The 22,155-nt window shown below is 44.5% G+C and overlaps 1 protein-coding gene across 1 annotated transcript in view; it reads left to right on the top strand.

Annotated features, from left to right (window-relative positions):
* The window catches only part of LOC137384652 (protein YIPF5-like), a 74,723-nt gene that overhangs the window by 45,073 nt on the left and 7,495 nt on the right, over window positions 1-22,155 (top strand). Inside the window, exon 5 of the mRNA XM_068058897.1 lies at window positions 100-281. Coding sequence (XP_067914998.1) covers window positions 100-281 — 182 coding nt within the window. The remainder of the gene's footprint in view (window positions 1-99; window positions 282-22,155) is intronic.

The following is a 22,155-nucleotide window of genomic DNA, read 5'->3' on the forward strand; positions in this document are numbered from 1 at the left end:
ATGCTTCAGTTCAACTTTAACATCCTCTAGTTCCACAGATTAGCGAAAATAGATCCTAAGTTATGTTGATGAATAATTTATTTCTACTTTTTTTTACAGGCTGGTAAAGTACAGTTTGGATATGTTTATGGAATCAGTGTTTTTGGGTGTTTGATGATTCACACACTGCTGAACCTGATGAGTGTTACAGGGGTCTCATATGGCTGTGTGGCCAGTGTCCTGGGCTACTGTCTGCTTCCAATGATCATTCTCTCTGGTTGTGCAGTACTCTTTTCACTCCAGTAAGTATACAAATCAGTAACCAGGGATATACATCTGTGATTGATTGATGCAAAACTGGTATTGCAAAGCTGCTGAGTACTTCTGTCAAACGTTGAACTAGCTCCTGAAGTCGAAATTTAAAGTGGCTGGAATTCTCCTGCAATGGCACTAGGTGGTGCTTTTGTTTATTCTGGTGATGTGGACTAAGGAAATGTGCAAGGTGGCATAAAGTGCAAACAAATGAACACTGAATTTAGTTTTGAGGCATTGGACAAAATTAATGAACAACTTTGTGGCAGGGCAGAGATTGATAGATTTTTTTATGTTGAGCAAAGACATTACAGTTACAGAACTAAGGTGGGTAGATGGAGTTAAGATATAGATTTGCTATGATTTAATTGATTTGTGGAACAGGCTTGAGAGGCTGAATGGCCTACTCCTGTTTATAAGACAGACCTTTTTTATGTCAACGTTAACTTTACAGTCTTTCAAAAGATACCAACTTTATCTGTGATTCCTTATTAATTTTAAGTGTATTTCCCCTAAAAATGAACCCTGCTCCATGTATTCCAAAGTTTTTGGAATGTATATCACCATTGCTGATTATTAATGTCATTCGTAATATCTCTGTCGATGAGTTCTTAGGCAGTGTTAGAGAACAAGCAATTACATTTATAGTAGCCAAGCACAAACAGGGCTAATTATTTCAGGTGCTAAATATCATTTTTCCCCTTACATAATGTAAATGCTAATTCTTGGATCCTGCCACTACTGAAAGGGAGACATTTGCCTTGGCCTGTCTTAGAGCTAGTCTGTTCTATGCTGTGGTATGTACTGGATCTGAAAATACTTAATTGCTGCTGCCTTGCAGTATTTACAGCATTCTGCCAGTGGAATATTGTGCACACAAAACTCAGTTGATAAAAGAAATCCTGTTAGTACTTTCCACAACATTTTATTAAATGTTTGGAACATTTATCATCAAAATAACAGGGGCATAGGCAGGGTATCCTGCAAATGCCTGTGCCAAATTACCACCACACTAACAAATCATCCTGATCCTCAAGTGTGTAACTATACTGTATTGAATGCTATACAATTACACCAACAGTGTCATTGAATGAATACATCTTTCTCCAAATACAGTTAACCAAAATGCAGAACAACTTCACCAGTAAATAAACAAATGTAAAATACAGAGAAAAATATGATCAAAAAATAATTAATAAGGTTTGCTGTTGCACATTTAAAATGATGTAAACATTGTCCTTAGTTGGTGCGAAAGATGAATTAAGTAATCCACTTCTCTATTTGAATATCTTGTGGTGATTGGGACATGCCATGTTGAGAATATAACTCACTTTACCCATGTAGCATCTATAACAGGTAGACAAGCAGCAGTCTTCTGTTTCTAATGAAGTCCAAAGGTACTTATAACTATATTTGTCCCTATCCTTCTGTCTGCCTTTTGTGGTGTGCAATTGAGATCAATAGAGCTATCTTACCTCAACTATGTGGACATTTAGTAATGTCAAATTAATGAACCAAAGAAGCTTCCAGCACTGAAGGAGACCATTTGGCCCACGATGTCTGTGGCAGCTCTTTTCTAGAGCAATCCAAAACTAATCTTACTGCCCTACTCTCTCCCCATAGCCTTGTATTTTCCACTGCTTTAAATATTTATCCTGTTTTCTCTTAGAAGATAAAATGGTCTCTGCCTCAAGCATTCCCTGTGGTAAAACATTCCATGCTCCATCAACCATTTCTGTGCAGAGAAATTTTTCAGCACTCTCTTAGGTATCAATTGTAAATTGATGATCCCTCATTACTAAGTCTCAGCCAGAGGAAATATTTTTTCCCGATTCACTCTATAAAAACTCTTTAATTTTAACATTTTGGACAATTCTAACTATGGAAACAATAAAGCTTTAAGAGCTCAGTTCACAAAAGCACTTTCTTTATTGTTGAGTTGCATTTTCCAGCTACAGAACTATGGCAGGCATAGAACTTAATGATGGAAAATAAAAGTTGTACTGAATATGGTATTCACAAAGCTTCTTGAAAGCATTATTTTTCTACTACTTCACAAGACCTTTTGTTATTTTTTCCTACAAAGCCTAGGGATTATTTTAGCAGGCTATGTTTTATATACCTGCTACAAGTCAAGTTTCTTCACAATGCTCCTTTTTCGTGCCTTCCTCCAAAATTCAGCTTGCATTGGCAAGCTCGCACGTCTAATAAAAACTGAAACTTGACCTTATGTGTCCAATATTTGGGATAGTGTTGGCACTCGGAAAACAACAAACCCTGATAGCAAGTGGGAATGTATTGGAAATATTACAGCTTATTCATCATGTGCTTCAGATCTTTCCAAACTGTAGAAAACTCCAAGCTTCAGAGCAAATAGCTGAAGCTTATTAAATTATACAAGTGAATAATCAGAAGATTAAAAGTACAGTGATTAATTCTTTTCATTACTTTAAAACTTCTTTTCTGGCACCATAATAACAAAGACCTTTTGAGGTGTCTTTATGTACCTCAGTAAGTACATGCTGTTGCCTTCTTGCGTCTGTACTCAACACGATGGAGCTAACAAACTAGAGAAAGTTTTCCATATTTATCCCAGGTTTGGGCAGCTTATGGCAAATGACTGTCAATAAAGATCAATTTCAAAGGCATAAAGGTGGCTTCTAAGATATCAGAAGAAAGCAAAAGGTGAGAATAATACTGGCTGGGCATCCTGATAGGACCCCAATACAATGTTCTGCTGGTCTTAAGACAGCAGGAACTGATGTGAGATTTCAGGCACATCTGTATTTAACCTTTCAATTGCCTGGAGAAATTGCAATTGCCAGTAAGTATTGACAATTGCCCCCCACAGCACAAGCCACCCCAATAATTTATATTAACTATTTCTATCTCCTGGATGAGATTTTCTTCTTCCAACACTTGTTAGTCAATACGATAGCTTGGTTCAAAGTATGCATTTGTATCTGTCTGGACCCTATAAATTCACCCTTGCTATTCTGTAAAACAGGGTTGTCCCGTTTATGATAAAAGATTTATAATTTAATTAGCTATAGTTTAAAGGCCAACAGGGCATAGACAACCAGGAGAAAATTTGTGATGCAATTTAGCATTGTGATGTCTCAGTCCCTTTACATGCAGAAAGACAGAAACAATGCCTTTTAGCTGTTTACAGAAAACAATTGAAATTTGACCATTTTGACCTAGCTGAAATTTTAGATAAAAATATAAAATATTGAATATTTTCTGGACCTGGTATTTTCAGGGCACCTGGGTCAATGTTACTACTCAGTTTTTTTATGTACAATGATAATATTGAGGTCACAGCCATATTTTGTTTGCTAGCAACACGGCATCCCTCGTTGTCTGATGTGCTTTGTAGCAATTGTTCTTAACAAATAATTGACTTGCTAGGTCACTTCAAAGGGTACTGAAATGTGTCTTAATTTCATATTTAGAGTAGACTAGATTAGGGTGAGAAAAAATTAGTGAACCAGTTTGGTTTGTACAACAATCCCTTAGCTTTCATAGTCATATTTTCTGGTGCTATCCCACAAATTGCCAGATATATTGTCTTGTTGGGCTTTGACCTTAGGGTTGCTGGTTGGTAGTATTGTGGTTATTGAAATATTTTCAAAATATATATTATATAGAAAATAAGCTGACTTTACTTAGCGGCAGAGATCTCCAAAGTCACAAACATATAAGGCAGCTAGATTGCTGTCTACCGGTTTGAGAGTGATGCATGCAGATTTTTTTTTATTATTCACTCAAGGGATGTGGGCGTCGCTGGCCAGGCCAGCATTTATTGCCCATCCCTAATTGCCCTTGAAAAGGTGGTGGTGAGGGGCCTTCTTGAACCGTTGCAGTCCATGTGAGGTAGGTACACCCACAGTGCTGTTAGGAAGGAAGTTCCAGGATTTTGACCCAGCGACAGTGAAGGAACGGCGATATAGTTCCAAGTCAGGATGGTATGTGACTTGGAGGGGAACCTGCAGATGGCAAGGTTCCCATGCATCTGCTGCATTTGTCCTTCTAGTTGGTAGAGGTCATGAGTTTGGAAGGTGCTGTCTAAGAAGCCTTGGTGTGTTGCATCTTGTAGATGGTACACACTGCTGCCACTGTGCGTCGGTGGTGGAGGGAGTGAATGTTTGTGGATGGGGTGCCAATCAAGCGGGCTGCTTTGTTCTGGATGGTGTCAAGCTTCTTGAGTGTTGCTGGAGCAGTACCCATCCAGGCAAGTGCCTGGTCGATGGTGGACAGGCTTTGGGGAGTCAGGAGTTGAGTTACCTGCCACAGGATTTCTGGCCTCTGACCTGCTCTTGTAGCCATGGTATTTATATGGCTACTCCAGTTCAGTTTCTGGTCAATGGTAACCCCTAAGATATTGACAGTGGGGGATTCAGCGATCATAATGTCATTGAATGTCAAGGAGAGATGGTTAGATTCTCTCTTGTTGGAGATGGTCATTGCCTGGCACTTGTGTGGTGCAAATTTTACTTGCCACTTATCAGCCAAGCCTGGATATTGTCCAGGTCTTGCTGCATTTCTGCACAGACTGCTTCAGTATTTAAGGAGTTATGAATGATGCTGAACATTGTGCAATCATCAGCGAACATCCCCACTTCTGACCTTATGATTGAAGGAAGATCATTGATGAAGCAGCTGAAGATGATTGGGCCTAGGACATTAACTTCCCTGAGGATCTCCTGCAGTGATGTCCTGGAGCTCAGATGATTGACCTCCAACAGCCACAACCATCTTCCTTTGCGCTTGGTAAGACTCCAACCAGTGGAGAGTTTTCCCCCTGATTCCCATTGACCCCAGTTTTGCTAGGACCCCTTGATGCCATACTTGGTCAAATGATGCCTTGATGTCAAGGGCAGACACTCTTACCTCACCTCTGGAGTTCAGCTGTTTTGTCCATGTTTGAACCAAGGTTGTAATGAGGTCAGGAGCTGAGTGGCCCTGGCAGAACCCAAACTGAGCATCACTGAGCAGGTTATTGCTAAGCAAGTGCCACTTGATAGCACTGTCGATGATACCTTCTATTACTTTACTGATGATGGAGAGTAGACTGATAGGGCGGTAATTAGCCGGGTTGGACTTGTCCTGCTTTTTGTGCACAGGACATACCTGGGCAATTTTCCTCATTGCCGGGTAGATGCCAATGATGTAGCTGTACTGGAACAGCTTGGCTAGGGGCACGGCATGTTCTGGAGCACATGTCTTCAGTACTATTACTGCAATGTTGTCAGGGCCCATAGCCTTTGCAGTATCCAGTGCCTTCAGCCATTTCTTGATATTAACATAGAAACATAGAAAATAGGAGCAGGAGTAGGCCATTTGGCCCTTCAAGCCTGCTCCGCCATTCATTATGATCATGACTGATCACCCAACTCAATAGCCTGTTCCCGTTTTCGCCCCATACCCTTTGATCCCTTTAGACCCCAGAGCTATATCTAACTCCTTCTTGAAAACATACTGTATGTTCCCCGCAAGCTTGCTCTCATTCACTATTTTCCCCTTCTTAATCAATCCCTTGGTCCTCCTTTGCTGAATTATAAACTACTTCCAATCCTCAGGTCTGTTGTTTTTCCTGGCAAATATATACGCCTCTTCCTTGGATCTAATATGCCTCTTCCTTGGACATTACGTGGCGTGCATCGAATTGTCTGAAGAGTGGCATCTGTGACGTTGGGGACTTCAGGAGGAGGCTGAGACGGATCATCCACTTGGCACTTCTGGCTGAAGATTGTTGCAAATGCTTCAGCCTTATCTTTTGCACTGATGTGCTGGGCTCCCCCATCATTGGATGGGGATATATGTGGAGCCACCTCCTCTAGTTAGTTGTTTAATTGCCCGCCACCATTCACGGCTGGATGTGGTTTGTACTGTCTGCTCACACCACTTCCCAAAGCAGAGCTCCATTTAAGCGCATGTGCAGGTCTCATATTTACTGATCTCTGACTGCCAGTGAAATTTTAAATGTTAGAAGGGAACCAAAGAGATAGCTGGCTCTGTTCTAACATTTTTAGCTTTAATAGCAGACAACCACTGTGAAGCCAAAATGTTGTGAGACCATGTAAAGACTTCAAATTAATCCTGACTCAAATGCAGTTCTACTGCTCATCTTGCATTGCTGCAATGCAGAAACCATGTCCCTGATATTAATGGTGAGATGGCGTTGGTGTGGAGGAATACAATAACACAGAGAAAACCCAGCAAGGCTGGGGAGTGGAGGACTTGCTGACCTTAATGGCAGGACCTTATTTAAATAACGCTGCAGTTTCCTGCCCAACAGCCTGATAAACTGACAACCTGGTTGGCAGGAGGCCCCATCCGGAGACCTGTGGGGACAGTACCCGGCAATCAGTGGGAGAAAGGGGGGTGGGTCTTGCCCCAATCTGTTGGGGAGGATTTTGCCATAATCAGGAGTGGAGGGGGTGGGGAGGTGAGGGGGGCCTAGCCTGGTACAAGGCAGGTCCAAGCGTTCCATGTGAACTCTGGAGATGCACTCGTACCCATCTTGGCCCACAAGGAAACCTGAAAAATCAATTTCACACTTACCTTCTGGGCCTCTACAGGCCCAGAATCTGGCTCATGTCAGGTTTTGCCTGACAGGGGAGCTGACAGTTCCCCCATGCTTGGGCCTCAGGTTGAAATTGCAGATTGAACCTGATCTACATTTTTAAAACAAGACTGTGCTTCCTTCCTGCAGGTATCCTGCTCTCCTGCATAGAAGAGCAGGTTAATTTAGGAACACACGAGAAGGAAATGGGATTGGAGGGGATTAGGAACTGCCTCTTTGTCCAGTTTCTGCTAGGTGGTGGCAGTTCAAGTTAGGGCCCATGTTACAGTGATACAAGATGTGGAATATAATTGCACTGTTTATTTATTTACTTTCCCTGTCCTATTTCTCATTTATTTCTGCCCCACCCCCATTAAATCTCCTTGCACCATCCCTCATCCAACATCACTAGAAATGGATGATCTGATTATTATCACATTTCTGTTTCTGGGACTTGTGTAATATTACCTATATTACAACAGTAACTCATCAGGGAACTCCTCTTTGCTGACCATGCTGCTTTAACATCTCACACTGAAGAGTGCCTGCAGAGTCTCATCGACAGGTTTGCGGCTGCCTGCAATGAATTTGGCCTAACCATCAGCCTCAAGAAAACAAACATCATGGGGCAGGATGTCAGAAATGCTCCATCCATCAATATTGGCGACCACGCTCTGGAAGTGGTTCAAGAGTTCACCTACCTAGGCTCAACTATCACCAGTAACCTGTCTCTAGATGCAGAAATCAACAAGCGCATGGGAAAGGCTTCCACTGCTATGTCCAGACTGGCCAAGAGAGTGTGGGAAAATGACGAACTGACACGGAACACAAAAGTCCGAGTGTATCAGGCCTGTGTCCTCAGTACCTTGCTCTATGGCAGCGAGGCCTGGACAGCGTATGTCAGCCAAGAGCGACGTCTCAATTCATTCCATCTTCGCTGCCTCCGGAGAATACTTGGCATCAGGTGGCAGGACCGTATCTCCAACACAGAAGTCCTCGAGGCGGCCAACATCCCCAGCTTGTATACACTACTGAGTCAGCGGCGCTTGAGATGGCTTGGCCATGTGAGCCGCATGGAAGATGGCAGGATCCCCAAAGACACATTGTACAGCGAGCTCGCCACTGGTATCAGACCCACCGGCCGTCCATGTCTCCGCTTTAAAGACGTCTGCAAACGCGACATGAAATCCTGTGACATTGATCACAAGTCGTGGGAGTCAGTTGCCAGCGTTCGCCAGAGCTGGCGGGCAGTCATAAAGACGTGGCTAAAATGTGGCGAGTCGAAGAGACTTAATAGTTGGCAGGAAAAACGAGAGGCGCAAGGGGAGAGCCAACTGTGCAACAGCCCCGACAAACAAATTTCTCTGCAGCACCTGTGGAAAAGCCTGTCACTCTAGAATTGGCCTTTATAGCCACTCCAGGCGCTGCTTCACAAACCACTGACCACCTCCAGGCGCGTATCCATTGTCTCTCGAGATAAGGAGGCCCAAAGAAGAAAGACAACAGTAACTACACTTCAAACAGACTCAATTGGTTGTAAAGTGCTTTCGGACATCCTGAGGTCATGAAAGCTGCTGTATAAGTGCAAGTGTTTTTTCTTTAAAGGTGCTCTGCACATCTATACACAAACATATACATAACTCCACTTTGTTCTCAGCAGGTACCATTGTCAAACCTTTATTTGCCATATAACAGTACCATGACACACTATCTGGCAAATCATTTGAAGAGGATAATCCAACAAGACTGGTTTTGAATACTGTCATGCAGGCCCCCACCTGCCAAGCATAAGGCATGTTAATTGAGCTACATGAACATTGATTTTAAACTGATACTGGAGTGAAGAAAGGACTTGTTAAACAGATCAGCCGTGGCTGGAAAAGATATTTGCATATTAACAGACAGTGTTTGGAAGGATAAAGCAGCCATTCCCTGACACAGTCAACCTGCAATGGACTTTTGATCACCAGATGTTGACGATGGGGAAGCTCGCATTTCAGGTTGACTGCTAAGATGGCCGAATACACAAACGGACATGGTCAAATCAGCTTGTCACATGACTAACCTGCTGGGCAACCTGAGGTTTTTGGATTTGTACAAACAGTTTGGGCAAAAAGCAGAATGCTCCTGGAGTGAGAAGATCTCTCCTGTCTGCTCCCATCTCTTTCAATTGAATCCACTGAAGACACATGAACCCCAAGTCAGAAAAGTCTCCTACAGTGAACAAGTTTTAAAAATAATACTGGGCCTCCACGAAAAGCAAGATCTACCTACAATCAAGGACTCTACAGTGAGCTCGAAGAACCGAAACAAAACCTCTTCAGATATTGCCTCATACTTCTCTACTTTATTTTTCTTCTGTTCTTTTCTGTCTCTATTTGCATGTGTGTATCATGTTTGCATGCTAGCATGGGCGCGTCGTGTATCCATAGGCGTCAACCGAATTAGAGTTTAAATTCAAGTTTAATAAATTTCAACTTTTCTTCTTTAAACCTAAGAAAGCCTGTTTGTGCTGGTTTCTTTGCCTTATAATTGGAAAGTGGTGAACAAGGATTCACCAAGGCGGAGCTAAAAACACTGATTGTTTAAAATTAAACTCTGTTACAGTAAGACTAGGTGAAGGCTGAGAGGGAAGAATCCTAAACACCTTTCTCACCTGGTCGTAACAATACCTTTCCAGTTTTATTTGAATAGCTTCAACAGCAAATATAAAAAAATAACAAAAACCACTTGTGGCATGATATCATCATTTCTTTCAATTTTGATATGCAAACACATCAGTCATTACTACAGCTCTGATTGCACAAGTATGATTTACGGAGATTAGATTCCTGCGAGGATTATTTCTGTTATATTATCTGGATTTGAACAGTCACCCTGCTCACCAGCATTGTACAACCATATCCACTGTCACTTTTTTTGGCTAATGGATTTTCACCTGTCATTAATTCCTATTCTTTATCAGTAAGACTGCAGAGTAGTGGAAGGAATTTGCTAAACTTCAATATAAAAGATCAGTGAACTGTGTAGGAAGACACTGGGTGACAGTAATATGTGGTATGTTTTACCAAAATGTGATTCATATAATACAGAAAACTGCTGTATTTTGGAGAGACAGGTTAATGCAATAGCTCAGCACAATATCTTTTCACCTCAAGATTGAATTCAAACTAAACTCCACTAATAAAATAAAAGTTTCCTTTTTCTGCTGAGTGTAAAGATCCTAAGTGAGTGTAGTTTCTTGTGAGCATGGTTCCAGAGCAGAACACCACAATTTTACACAAATTGGCACAGGGCTGATTCCTCTTAGACATTGCTCTCATCCAGTTGGTGAAACAATTTTATGCAAGTGTTTACACAGTCAATATCAATCCTTGGTGAAATCACATACCAATAGTGCTTCATAAAAGTAATCAGGGGCAAAATTCGATCTCTCCTGAAAACAGGGATTGCCATCCATGATTAATCTGCCCCCATTGCTTCTGATGCAAGCAGGGGGTAGGTGGTGGTGTCGTGGTATTATCACTGGACTAGTAACCCAGAGACCCAGGGTATGTCTCTGGGGACATGGGTTCGAATCCCACTACAGCAGAAAGTGGAATTTGAATTTAATTAATAAATATGGAATTAAAAAGCTGGTCTAATTATGGCCATGAAACCATTGTTGATTGTTGTAAAAACCCATCTGGTTCACGAATGTCCTTTAGGGAAGGAAATCTGGTCTGGCCTGCATATGACTTCAGACCCACAGCGATGTGGTTGACTCTTACATGCCCTCTGAAATGGCCGAGCAAGCCACTCAGTTGTATCTAACTGCTACGAAGTCAATAAAAAGGAATGAAATTGGACGGACCACCTGACATCGACCTCGGCACCAGAAACGACAACAGCAAACTCAGCCCTGTCGACCCAGCAAGGTCCTCCTTATTAACATCTGGGGGCTTGTGCCAAAGTTGGGAGAGCTGTCCCACAGACTAGTCAAGCAACAGTCTGACATAGTCATACTCACGGAGTCATACCTTACAGAAAATGTCCCAGACACTGCCATCACCATCCCCGGGTATGTCCTGTCCCACTGGCAGGACAGACCCAGCAGAGGTGGTGGCACCGTGGTATACAGTAGGTAGGGAGTTTCCCTGGGATTCCTCAACATCGACTCTGGACCCCTTGAAGTCTCATGGCATCAGGTCAAACATGGGTAAAGTAACCTCCTACTGATTAACACCTACCGCCCTCCCTCAGCTGATGACTCAGTACTCCACCATGTTGAATACCACTTGGAGGAAGCACTGAGGGTGGCAAGGGCACAAAATATACTCTGAGTGGGGGACTTCAATGACCATCACCAAGAGTGGCTCGGTAGCACCACTACTGACCGAGCTGGCCGAGTCCAAAAGGACATAGCTGCTAGACTGGGTCTGCGGCAGGTGGTGGGGGAACCAACATGAGGGAAAAACATACTTGACCTCATCCTCATCAATCTGCCTGCTGCAGATGCTTCTGTCCATGACAGTATTGGTAGGAGTAACCACCGCACAGTCCTTGTGGAGACGAAGTCCCGCCTTCACATTGAGGATACCGTCCATCGTGTTGTATGGCACTATCACCGTGCTAAATGGGATAGATTTCAAACAGATCCAGCAATGCAAAATTGGGCATCCATGAGGCGCTGTGGGACATCAGCAGCAGCAGAATTGTACTCAACCACAATCTGTAACCTCATGGCACGGAATATCCCCCACTCCACCATTACCATCAATCCAGGAGACCAACCCTGGTTCAATGAAGAGGGCAGGAGGGCATGCCAGGAGCAGCACCAGGCATACCTCAAAATGAGGTGTCAACCTGGTGAAGCTACAACCCAGGACTACCTGCATGCCAAACTGCGTAAGCAGCATGCGATAGACAGAGCTAAGCGATCCCATAACCAACAGATCAGATCTAAGCTCTGTAGTCCTGCCACATCCAGTCGTGAATGGTGGTGGACAATTAAACAACTAACTGGAGGAGCTGGCTCCACAAATATCCACATCCTCAACGACGGGGGAGCCCAGCACATCAGTGCGAAAGATAAGGCTGAAGCATTTGCAACAATCTTCAGCCAGAAGTGTCGAGTTGATGATCCATCTCGGCCTCCTCCTGAAGTCCCCAGCATCACAGATGCCAGAATCCTGCCAATTCGATTCACTCCGTGTGATATCAAGAAACGACTGAAGGCACTGGATACTGCAAAAGCTATGGGCCCTGACAATATTCCGGCAATAGTACTGAAGACCTGTGCTCCAGAACTTGCCACACCCCTAGCCAAGCTGTTCCAGTACAGCTACAACACTGGCATCTATACTGCAATGTGGAAAATTGCCCAGGTATGTCCTGTACACAAAAAGCAGGACAAGTCCAACCCGGCCAATTAGCGCCCCATCAGCCTACTCTCAATCATCAGTAAAGTAATGGAAGGTGTCATCAACAGTGCCATCAAGCAGCACTTGCTTAGCAATAACCTGCTCAGTGACACTCAGCTCCTGACCTCATTACAGCCTTGGTTCAAACATGGACAAAAGAGCTGAACTCAAGAGGTGAGGTGAGAGTGACTGCCCTTGACATCAAGGCAGCATTTGACCGAGTATGGCATCAAGGAGCCCTAGCAAAACTGAGATCAATCGGAATCAGGGGGAAAACCCTCCGCTGGTTGGAGTCATACCTAGCGCAAAGGAAGATGGTTGTGGTTTAGTTTAGAGATACAGCACTGAAACAGGCCCTTCGGCCCACCGAGTCTGTGCCGACCATCAACCACCCATTTATACTAATCCTACACTAATCCCATATTCCTACCAAATCCCCACCTGTCCCTATATTTCCCTACCACCTACCTATACTAGGGGCAATTTATAATGGCCAATTTACCTATCAACCTGCAAGTCTTTGGCATGTGGGAGGAAACCGGAGCACCCGGAGGAAACCCACGCAGACACAGGGAGAACTTGCAAACTCCACACAGGCAGTACCCAGAATCGAACCCGGGTCCCTGGAGCTGTGAGGCTGCTGTTGTTGGAGGTCAATCATCTGAGCTCCAGGACATCACTGCAGGAATTCCTCAGGGTAGTGTCCTCGGCCCAACCATCTTCAGCTGCTTCATCAATGACCTTCCTTCAATCATAAGGCCAGAAGTGGGGATTTTCGCTGATGATTGCACAATGTTCAGCACCATTCGTGACTCCTCAGATACTGAAGCAGTCCGTGTAGAAATGCAGCAAGACCTGGACAATATCCAGGCTTGGGCTGATAAGTGGCAAGTAACACTCGCGCCACACAAGTGCCAGGCAATGACCATCTCCAACAAGAGAGAATCTAACCATCTCCCCTTGACATTCAATGGCATTACCATCGCTGAATCCCCCACTATCAACATCCTAGGGGCTACCATTGACCAGAAACTGAACTGGAGTAGCCTCATAAATACCGTGGCTACAAGACCAGGTCAGAGGCTAGGAATCCTGAGGCGAGTAACTCACCTCCTGACTCCCCAAAGCTTGTCCACCATCTACAAGGCACAAGTCAGGAGTGTGATGGAATACTCTCCACTTGCCTGGATGGGTGCAGCTCTAACAACTCAAGAAGCTCGACACCATCCAAGACAAAGCAACCCGCTTGATTGACACCCCATCTACAAACATTCACTCCCTCCATGTCCGACGCACAGTGGCAGCAGTGTGTACCACCTACAAGATGCACTGCAGCAATGCACCAAGGCTCCTTAGACAGCACCTTCCAAACCCACGACCTCTACCATCTAGAAGGACAAGGGCAGCAAATACATGGGAACATCACCACCTGCAATTTCCCCTCCAAGTCACACACCATCCTGACTTGGAACTATATCGCCATTCCTTCACTGTCGCTGGGTCAAAATCCTGAAACTCCCTTCCTAACAGCACTATGGGTATATCTACCCCCAATGGACTGCAGCGGTTCAAAAAGGCAGCTCACCACCACCTTCTCAAGGGCAATGCGGGATGGGCAATAAATGCTGGCCTGGCCAGCGTCGCCCACATCCATGAATGAATTAAAAATAAAGCTTGTCAACTTTGTAGTGCCTGCTAAATTGCATGATTGCTGCATGCAGCCGGCGTGGTATGTGCTGTTGAGAGCCTGCATGCCTCAGCAGGGGGTTCAAGTTTGTGCGAGGTGAGCACCACTTAAAGCCAGCCTGCACCTCTTAAAGGAGAGATACATTCTGGCTGGAGAAGGTGCTGGAATTGTTTGTGGAAGAGAGTCTGAGCAGGAAGAAGAGTGAATTATGGTGTAATAGGTGAGAGAGTGTTCGCCAAGGTTCTCATGCTACACTGGACATCTTGGTGGAGGAGGTGGAGAGGAGAGATATGAACATGCATACAAACATATGAACACACAAATTAGGAGCCAGATTTGACCATTTGGCCCCTTGAGCCTGTTCTGCTATTTGATAAGATCAGGCTGATTTGATTGTGGCCTCAACTCTACTTTCCTGCCTACCTGCAATAACGTTTGAAGCCCTTGTCAATCAAGCATCTAACTAACTCAGCCTTAAAAATATTCAATGACCCTGCCTCCACTGCTCTCTGGGAAAGAGAATTCCACTGACTAACAACCCACTGAGAGAAAAAAAAATTCTCCCCTTCTCCTTCTTAATTGGAGGCTCCTAATTTTTAAACTGTTTTCCCCAGTTCTAGTCTCTCCCATATGGGGAAACATCCTCTCAGCATCTCCCTCAGGATTTTATCTGTTTCAATAAGATCATCTCTCATTCTTCTAAACTACAATGGATACAGGTCCAACCTGTCCAACCTTTCCTCATTAGATAACCCTCTCTTCCCAGGAATCAGTCAAGTGAACCTTCTCTGAACTACCTCTAATGCAATTATATCCTTTCCTATGTAAGGAGACAAAACTGTATGGAGTACTCCAGATGTGGTCTCACCAATACCCTGTACAACAAAGCTTCCCTACTTTTATGTTCCATCCCACTTGCAATAAATGCCAACATTCCATTTGCTTTCCTAATCACTTGCTGTACCTGCATGCTTGCCTTTTGTGAATCATGTACCAAGACACCCAGATCCCTCTGTGCCACTGAATTCTGCAATCTCTCTCCATTTAAATACATACCTACAAATTAGGAGCAGGACTAGGCCACTCAGCCTCTCGAGCCCACTCTGTCATTCAACAAGATCATGGCTGATCGGATTGTAACCTCAACCTCACGTTCCCGCCTACCCCCAATAACCATTCATCCCCTTGGTTATCAAGAATCTATCTACCTCTGCCTTAAAAATATTCAAAGACACTGCTGCCACCACCTTTTGAGGAAGACTTCCAAAGACTCACGATCCTGAGAGAAAAAAATTACTCCTCATCTCTGTCTTAAATGGACAACACCTTATTTTTAAACAGTGAACACTAGAGTCATAAAGTCATAGAGTTATACAGCACAGAAGTAGGCCCTTCGGCCCATTGTGTCTGTGCCGGCCATCCAGCACCCAACTATTCTAACCCCATATTCCTGCACTTGGCCCATAGCCTTGTATGCTATGGCATTTCAAGTGCTCATCTAAATACTTCTTAAATGTTGTGAGGGTTCCTGCCTCCGTCACTTCTTCAGGCAGTGCGCTCCATATTCCAACCAACCTGTCGGTGAAAAAAAAAATTTCCTCAAATCCCCCCTAAACCTCCTGCCCCTTATCCTAAATCTATGCCTGCTGGTTCTTGACCCCTCCGCGAAGGTAAAAAGTTTCTTCCTATCTAACCTATCAATGCCCCTCATAATCTTGTACACCTCAATCATGTCCCTCCTCAGCCTTCTCTGCTCCAAGGAAAACAACCCTAACCTTTTCAATCTCTCTTCATAACTGAAATGCTCCAGCCCAGGCAACATCCTGGTGAATCTCCTCTGCACCCTCTCCAGTGCAATCACATCCTTCCTATAGTGTGGTGACCAGCACTGTACACAGTACTCCAGGCTGTGGCCTAACTAGTGTTTTATATAGCTCCATCATAACCTCCCTGCTCTTATATTCTATGCCTTGGCTAATAAAGTCAAGTATCCCATATGCCTTCCTAACCACATTATCTACCTGTGCTGCTGCTTTCAGTGATCTATGGACAAGTACACCAAAGTCCTTCTGACCTTCCGTAGTTCCTAGGGTCCTACCATCCATTGTATATTCCCTTGACCTGCTGGTCCTCCCAAAATGCATTACCTCACACTTTTCAGGATTAAATTCCATCTTCCACTGCTCCACCCATCTTACCAGCCCATCTATATCGTCCTGTAATCTAAGGCTTTCCTCCTCACTATTTACAACACACAAATTTTCATATCAAATGCGAACTTACATATCATACCTCCTATATTCATATGTCCAAATGATTAACGTACACTACAAACAGCAAGAGTTCCAGCACCGATCCCTGTGGTACACCACTGGTCACAGGCTTCCAATCGCAAAAACAGCCCTCGACCATTACCCTCTGACTCCTGCCACTAAGCCAATTTTGGATCCAATTTGCCAAATTACCCTGGATCCCATGGGCTCTTACCTTCTTAACCAATCTCCCAAGCGGGACCTTACCAAAAGCCTTACTGAAATCCATGTGTACTACATCTACTGCTTTACCCTCATCGACACATCTAGTCACCACCTTGAAAAATTCAATCAAGTTCGTTAGACACACTCAACCCCTGACAAACCATGCTGACGATCCTTGATTAATCCCTGCCTCTCCAAATGGAGATTAATCCTGTCCCTCAGAATTTTTTCCAATATTTTCCCAACCACTGATGTTAGACTCACCGGCCTGTAATTACCTGGTTTGTCCCTACTATCCTTCTTGAATAATGGTACCATATTCGCTGTCCTCCAGTCCTCTGGTACCTCTCCTGTGGCCAGAGAGGATTTGAAAATTTGTGTTAAAGCCCCTGCTATCTCCTCCCTTGCCTCACATAACAGCCTGAGATACATCTCATCTGGGCCTGAGGATTTATCCACTTTTACGTCTGCTAAAACAGCTAATATTTCCTCCCTTTCAATGCTAATGTGGTTAAGTATATCACAATCCACCTCCCTGATCTCTACACCTACAGCGTCCTTCTCCATAGTGAACACTGATGAAAAGTAATCATTTAAAACCTCACCTATGTCCTCCGGCTCCACACAAAGATTGCCACGTTGGCCCCTAATGGGCCCTACTCTTTCCCTGATTATCCTCTTACCCTTAATATACTTGTAAAACGAATTTAGATTTTCATTTATTTTGCCACCAGTGTTTCCTCATGTCCCCCTCTTCGCTCTCCTAATTCCTTTTTTAAGTGCCACCCAACACTTTCTATACCCCTTTAGTGCCTCCACTGTTTTCAGCGCTTGGGATCTGCCGTAAACCTCCTTTTTTCCTGATCCTATCCTCTATATCCCTTGACATCCAGGGTTCCCTGGACCTGTTAGTCCTACCCTACACCTTAACGGGTAAATGTTGGCTCGGAACTCTCACAATTTCCTCTTTGAATGACTCCCACTGATGTGATGTGAACTTTCCAAAAAGTGGCTGCTATCAGTCCACTTTGGCCAGAACCTGTTTTACCATATTGAAATCGGCCTTCCCCCAATTTAGGACTTGTATTTCTGGTCCATCTTTGTCCTTTTCCATAACTACCTTAAATCTTACAGAGTTATGGTCACTATCCCCGAAATGCTCCCCCACTGACACTTCTACCACTTGACTGGCTTCATTCCCTAGGATTAGGTCCAGTACTGTCCCTTCTCTTGTAGGACTTTCTACATACTGGCTCAAAAAGCTCTCGTGTATGCATTTTAAGAATTCCACCCCTTTTAAACCCTTTGCACTAAGACTATCCCTAGCTCTAGATTCTCCCACAAGAGGAAACATAATTTCCATATCCACCCTGTGACGACCTCTCAGGATCTTATATGTTTCAATCAAGTCGCCTCTTACTCTTCTAAACTCCAGCAGATACAAGCCTAGCCTGTTCAACCTTTCCTCATAAGACAACCCATCCATTCCAGGTATTAGTCTAGTAAACCTTCTCTGAACTGCTTCCAATGCATTTACATCCATCCTTAAATAAGGAGACCAATACTGTACACAATACTTCAGATGTGGTCTCACCAATGCCCTGTATAACTGTAGCATAACCTCCCAACTTTTGTATTCAAGTACCCTTGCAATAATTGATAACATTCTATTAGCTTTCCTAATTATTTACTGTACCTGCATACTAAACTTTCGCACTAGGACACCCAGATTCCTCTGCATCTCAGAGCTCTGCAATCTCTCACCATTTAGGCAATATGCTTCTTTTTTATTTTTCCTGACAAAGTCGACAAATTCACATTTTTTAAATTCACTCATGGGATGTGGGTGTCGATGGCTAGGACAACATTTATTGCCCATCCCTAATTGCCCTTGAGAAGGTGGTGGTGAGTCATCTTGAACTGCTGCAGTCCATGTGGGGTAGGTACACCCATAGTGCTGCTAGGAAGGGAGTTCCAGGTTTTGACCCAGCGACAGTGAAGGAATGGCGATATAGTTTCAAGTCAGGATGGTGTGTGACTTGGAGGGGAACTTGCAGGTGGTGGTGTTCCTATGCATCTGCTGCCCTTGTCCATCTAGGTGGTAGAGGTCGCGGGTTTGGAAGGTGTTGTCTAAGGAGCTTTAGTGCGTTACTGCAGCGCATCTTGTAGATGGTACACACTGCTGCCACCGTGCGTTGGTGGTGGAGGGAGTGAATGTTTGTGAATGGGCTGCCAGTCAAGCTTTGTCCTGGATGATGTTGAGCTTCTTGAGTGTTTTTGGAGCTGCACCCATCCAGGCAAATGGACAGTATTCCATCACAGTCCTGACTTGTGCCTTGTCGTTGGTGGACAGGCTTTGGGGAGTCAGTAGGAGAGTTACTCGCCACAGGATTCCTAGCCTCTGACCTGCTCTTGTAGCCTTGGTATTTCTATGGCTACTCTAGTTCAGTTTCTGGTCAATGGTAACCCCCAGGATGTTGATAGTGGGGGATTCAGCAATGGCAGTGCCATTGAATGTCAAGGGGAGATGGTTAGATTCTCTCTTGTTAGAGATAGTCATTGCTTGGCAAATGTGTGACACAAATGTTACTTGCCACTTATCAGTCTAAGCCTGGATATTGTCCCGGTCTTGCTGCATTACTACATGGACTGCTTCAGTATCTGAGGATGTTCCCGATGGTGGGGGAGTCCAGAACCAGAGGTCATAGTCTAAGGATACGGGTAAACCTTTCAGGACTGAGATTAGGAGAAATTTCTTCACCCAGAGAGTGGTGAGCCTGTGGAATTCACTACCACAGAAAGCAGTTGAGGCCAAAACATTGTATGTTTTCAAGAAGGAGTTAGATATAGCTCTTGGGTCGAAAGGGATCAAAGGGTATGGGGCGAAAGCAGGAACAGGTTACTGTGTTGGATGATCAGCCATGATCATAATGAATGGCAGAGCAGGCTTGAAGGGCCGAATGGCCTACTGCTGTTCCTATTTTCGATGTTTCTATGAGTTGCGAATGGTGAACCTTGCGTAATCTTCAGCGAACATCCCGACTTCTGACCTTATGATAGAAGGAAGGTCATTGTTGGAGCAGCTGAAGATGGTTGGGCCTAGGACACTACCCTTAGAAACTCCTGTGGTGATGTCCTGGAGCTGAGATGATTGACCTGGAATAACCACAACCATCTTCCTTTGCGCTTGGTATGACTCCAACCAGCATAGAGTTTCCCCCGATTCCCATTGACTCCAGTTTTGCTTGGATTCCTTGATGCCATTCTCGGTCAAATGCTGCCTTGATGTCAAGGGCAGTTACTCTCACCTCACCTCTTGAGTTCAGACATTTTGTCCATGTTTCAATCAAGGCTGTAATGAGGTCAGGAGCTGAGTGGCCCTGGTGGAACCCAAACTGAGTGTCATTGATCAGGTTATTGCTGAGCAAGTGCCGCTTGATAGCACTGTCAACAACACCTTAGAGTGATAGAAACAGGCCTTTCAGCCCATCGTGTCTGTGCTGGCCATCAAGCACCTGACTATTCTAATCCCATTTTCCAGCACTTGGCCCGTAGCCTTGTATGCTATGGCATTTCAAGTGCTTATCTAACTACTTCGTAAATGTTGTGAGAGTCCCTCCCTCTACCACCTCTTCAGGCAGTGCTTTCCAGATTCCAACCACCCTGTGGGTGAAAAAGTTTTTCCTCAAATCCCCTCTAAACCTCCTGCCCCTTACCTTAAATCTGTGCCCCCTGGTTATTGATCCCTCCATGAAGGCAACAAGTTTCTTCTTGTCTAACCTATCAATGCCACTCACAATTTTGTATACCTCAAACATTTCCCCCCTCAGCCCCCTCCGCTCCAAGGAAAACAATCCCAGCCCTTTCAGTCTCTCTTCATAGCTGATATGCTTCAGCCCAGGCAACATCCCGGTGAATCTCCTCTGCACCCCGACCCCCCACCCCGCCAGTGCAATCACAACCCTCCTATAATGTGGTGCCCAGAACTGTACACTGCACTCCAGCTGTGGCCCAGCCAGCGCTCCATACAGCTCCATCATAACCTCCTTGCTCTTCTATTCTATGCCTCAGCTGATAAAGGCAAGTATCCCATATGCCTTCCTAACCAAATTATTTACCTGTGCTGCTGCCTTCAGTGATCAATGGACAAGCACATCAAGGTCCCTCTGACCTTTTGTACTTCCTAAGGTCCTACCATCCATTGTATATTCCCTTGCCTTGTTAGTCCTCCCAAAATGCATTACCTCACACTTCCCAGTATCAAATTCCATCTGCCACTGCTCTGCCCATCCTACCAGCCCATCTATATCATCCTGTAATCTAAGGCTTTCCTCCTCACTATTTACGACACCATCAATTTTTGTTTCATCTGCGAACTTACTTATCATGCCTCCTATATTCATGTATAAATCATTAATGTACACTACAAACAGCAAGGATTCCAGCTCCGATCCCTGCGGTACACCAGTGGTCACAGGCCTCCACTCGCAAAAACAACCCTCGACCATCATCCTCTGCCTCCTGCCACTAAGACAATTCTTGATCCACTCTGCCAAATTGCCCTGGATCCCATGGGCTCTTACCTTCTCAACCAATCTGCCATGCGGCACCCCATCAAAAGCCCTACTGAAGTCCATGTAGACTATATCCACTGGTTTACCCTCATCTATACATCTAATCACCGCCTCAAAAAATTCAATCAAGTTAGTTAGACATGATCTCCCTCTGACAAAGCCATGCTGACTATCCTTGATTAATCCCTGCCTCTCCAAGGGGAGATTAATCCTGTCCCTCAGAAATTTTTCCAATATTTTCCAACCACAATGTTAGACTCACTGGCCTGTAATTACTTCGTCTAACCTTGCTACCTCTCCCGTACAACGGCACCACATTCGCCGTCCTCCAGTCCTCTGGCACATCCCTGGGCCACTGTTGTTTGTGATATACATAAATGATTTGGAGGAAAGTATAGGTGATCTGATTAGCAAGTTTGCAGACAACACTAAGATTGGTGGAGTAGCAGATAGTGAAGGGGACTGTCAGAGAATACAGCAGAATATAGATAGATTGGAGAGTTGGGCAGAGAAATGGCAGATGGAGTTCAATCAGGGCAAATGCGACATGATGTATTTTGGAAGATCCAATTCAAGAGTGAACTATACAGTAAATGGAAAAGTCCTGGGGAAAATTGATGTACAGAGAGATTTGGGTGTTCAGGTCCATTGTTCCCTGAAGGGGGCAACGCAGGTCAATAGAGTGGTCAAGAAGGCATACGGAATGCTTTCCTTCATCGGACGGGGTATTGAGTACAATGGTTGGCAGGTCATGTTACAGTTGTATAAGACTTTGGTTCGGCCACATTTGGAATACTGCGTGCAGTTCTGGTCGCCACATTACCAAAAGGATGTAGATGCTTTGGAGAGGGTGCAGAGGAGGTTCACCAGGATGTTGCCTGGTATGGAGGGCGCTAGCTATGAAGAGAGGTTGAGTAGATTAGGATTATTTTCATTAGAAAGACGGAGGTTGAGGGGGGACCTGATTGAGGTGTACAAAATCATGAGAGGTATAGACAGGGTGGATAGCAAGAAGCTTTTTCCCAGAGTGGGGGATTCAATTACTAGGGGTCACGAGTTCAAAGTGAGAGGGGAAAAGTTTAGGGGGGATATGCGTGGAAAGTTCTTTGCGCAGAGGGTGGTGGGTGCCTGGAACGCGTTGCCAGCAGAGGTGGTA

Source organism: Heterodontus francisci, chromosome 1 (genome assembly GCF_036365525.1).
Source record: "Heterodontus francisci isolate sHetFra1 chromosome 1, sHetFra1.hap1, whole genome shotgun sequence".
Classification (NCBI taxonomy): Eukaryota; Metazoa; Chordata; class Chondrichthyes; order Heterodontiformes; family Heterodontidae; genus Heterodontus; species Heterodontus francisci.